The sequence below is a fragment of the Limulus polyphemus genome, unplaced genomic scaffold (assembly GCF_000517525.1).
Source record: "Limulus polyphemus unplaced genomic scaffold, Limulus_polyphemus-2.1.2 Scaffold5431, whole genome shotgun sequence".
NCBI classification, from domain to species: Eukaryota; Metazoa; Arthropoda; class Merostomata; order Xiphosura; family Limulidae; genus Limulus; species Limulus polyphemus.
The window spans coordinates 56,146-59,575 of NW_013671041.1; the positions used below are offsets into that span (position 1 = coordinate 56,146).

The following is a 3,430-nucleotide window of genomic DNA, read 5'->3' on the forward strand; positions in this document are numbered from 1 at the left end:
ACCATTACAACTATTAATATGATTGGTTGCAAGACATCATACCATATAAATATTCAACAAACTGATGGCAATCTACAAAACAGGATTGTTAATAATTATCACTTTTAGGAAACGTAATTACACTTACACACACACACACATATATATATATATATATATAACTGCGCAAAATTTTTAATATGATCTTGAACGAAAATGGAGCTTCCCAAATCCCGGGATTTATAGAAGAAAAACCAAGGATTTTCGGGTTTATATTAATCCTTGTCGGACCAGAGAGGTGTCACTACTGTTCCCTGATTTTTTTCCCTTTCACAGTGATGATACTTAACCAAATTCCACTAAAATATTTAGCCAATATGTTTTCTTGACTGAACTTCATTAGAAGCTGATAAAGTTATACGCACTCGTGTTAAAATAGTTGTACTGAGGATTCTGAACGACCTTTCTTGCTGAAAGATGATGACGTAGTCAACATCATATACAAAAGGTACAAGATGAGTTCTAATAATAAAGTTATTCGTGTAAATGCTTCAAGTTTTAACAATTTTCTGTGTTCACGTTGTTGTTAAACATTTAAATTATGAATGCAGATTGTTTAATTAATTTTCATTAAGACAAAATAGAACTTAAATAAGATTTAGAATCCCAGTCATGCCCCCCCCCCCCAGTGGCACAGCGGCATGTCTGCGGACTTATACCGCTAGAAACCGGGTTTCGATACCCGTGGTGAGCAGAGCACAGATAGCCCATTGTGTAGCTTTGCGCTTAACTACAAAAAACAAACCCAGTCGCTTCGGGATATAAGCGGATATTTAAAAATTGCTTTATGTCTATTTCTCCCATTCATCCAATCTCGTTTTTCACTTTTAAAATTACCCCTGTAAAATTTTAACACATGCAAACGTGCTTTCCAAATCTTACACACTGAATACACTGAATATTTAATACATAACTTTAATAAATGTTCAAAAGAACCACGTTTTTAACACGTATTTTATGTCGTAGTCATCATACTGGTGCGGGTTTAGACATGTTTAACTCTGATGTAAATACAATTTTTTGTTTATTGAATTTTGCGCAAAGATACTCCATAGTATACCTTAACCTCTCATTTCATAGCTAAATGAAATAAATAAATTTTGAGAAATCAAGCTTGACCAACAAAGAGGCAGAAAAGTGCAGTCGAGGCAGTCAAACGTCGGTAAATTCATTTGTGAGTCAATCAAAATTAAGATCATTCATGAAATGAATTCGTGACGTATTCATAGAATAATTATTGGTATAAATCAGTTAGATTAACAACTTCTAATACACAGAAAACCCAGTGCGTTTTTGGTAACACTACATTCCAACAATGGCTTATTTGTCATGTTGCTAAGCAACAAAAGTTGTTAGTTTTTGTTAGTCTGTGTACCGAAAATATAAAATGATATGTATAGACAACAAAACTGGAAAAATATTTGTTAATGTCTTAATTTAGAGTTTCCGTTGATTAAAGAGGTTTTATTATTATTATTAAAAACGTTGGTGATATAACAGAAAATAGCTAAATTTAGAAACGATTCAAGTTTAAAATTGAATCGATATTTTTACTTTCGTGATAAATTTTATGCACTTGGCTCTAGGCTTGGTGATCACACACACACTACATATTTACTTTAGTATTATACCAACATTCACTACACTTGTAAGGTTTCAAGGTACCACACCTCCTCACAGCCCCCTTGCATCCCCGTCACTAAAATCATGATGGGCATTTTGGCTTTTATGACTTCTATTTCGATAAATCAAGCGTGACGTGACACACACTGGCTTTTATATAGGTTAGATAATAAGCGCTTAACGCTTTGGAACGGACTAGTACAGAGCAAATCTATATATATATTTACATGGCTGACTACTTCGTGCTCAAAAGCTAATAATACTAAGTTATAATCAAATATATACTTTCAACTCACACTGACATTATGGATAAAACAGGACAAAAATACCCTCCCTTCACAAAGTTTAAACTTCAACCCAGCTCTTAACGTCAGTAGATTGATTCTTCAGCATGCCATGTGCATCAAACTTAAAAATATTTTGGCACTTTTACAAAGTGCGCAGAGGTAAATATGTTTTCATACAACACGGTGGCGAAAATAAAGTAACGTCATAGCCAAAGCGTACGTGGATTTAAAAAAATCAACCAATAAAGCATGACACTACACCATCTCCCTCTAGTAGAGATAACTATACACATTCCACTATGTTTACACATTGTAAAAAGTATGTATCTACTAAAGATTACTTATTTCTATTGAGATTTGCATGTAATGGATTGGAACGTGAATTCAGAGGAAATGCACCCAGCTGTGGTTGTTAGTGGAGACAAAGGACTGGTGCTTCGCCTTGCTCTTTAAACTATAGTTGAGATTGTTGTTGTTATCCCAGAATTCTCTTCCGTCTTGAGTTTCGTAACATATAGCAAAGTCAAGGCTGTGACTTTGGCTGGAAAGATCCTGGGGATTAGCAAAGATGTTAAAAGCAAACTTGTCTATCTCACCATCAGTTGACCCTTGGATATAAGAGGCGTTAACATCGTGATGACTGTTCCAGTTATTCACTGTATAGCGTATGAATACATTCTTATGGAAGGTCAAGTTCATCAATGCAACAATACCGTACACTGTAGTGTCGGCCGTGGAGACGCTGTGAAGGCTGACTGTCTGTTCTCGAACGCGGTTCTCAAAGTCCGAAGACAAAGAAGGCATGGTAAAATTTGGAACCAACTCAATGTCGTAAGGCGATGAAAGAGACAGCTGAGGACGTCGCAGGTCTGAAAACGCTGACTGTGGTATTGAAGGCGGAAGATCGCTTTTCACCATATAGCGAACACTCTCGAGGTCTAGTCCTAATGCATCTGCGAAACGAACAACCTTTCGGCCTTCCCGTTTCTGGGGTGCTGGGAAAGAATCGGCTCGTTTCTTTTTTCGCAGTATCGAGGAACGACGTTCAGGCGACTTGTAGTCAGAGTTCTGCAAGTTCACCCGCTCTACTGGAGAAGCTGGAGAGGACGGAGGAGAGTGGGATCCTCCAAGCCACAACCCACAAGAATCTGGAGAAAATACAAATTTTATAAGTTAACCACAATTCAAGGTCGAAAAACTATAAAATATAAACAATACATAACCTTGATAAACTGTCTCTTAAAATCAAAACATGCATATTATATAACAAAATATAATTATTCAGTCTGACCATACTGCAATACAGTCAGGAATACCTAAACACCAGAAACAAAGGTTCAAACTGAAGTAATGGCTATACTGATTGAAGTACGAAGCGAAAAATAAAAAATGTACATTTAAGTTCTCTATTCAACGTATGGATCATTATTTTAAATCGCTCAGATATTTTTAATACATCCCAGAAAAAAGTAGGCAACCAT

General features: G+C 35.9%; 1 protein-coding gene across 1 annotated transcript; it reads right to left on the reverse strand.

Moving 5' to 3' along the window:
* Positions 1–1,612: 1,612 nt before the first annotated feature.
* On the reverse strand, positions 1,613–3,104 carry LOC106472573 (glycogen-binding subunit 76A-like; the record flags this gene model as incomplete). Its single annotated transcript, XM_022401134.1, has 1 exon — positions 1,613–3,104. A coding segment is annotated over one exon (771 nt), but the record flags the coding sequence as incomplete, so codon positions are not given.
* Positions 3,105–3,430: the final 326 nt, after the last annotated feature.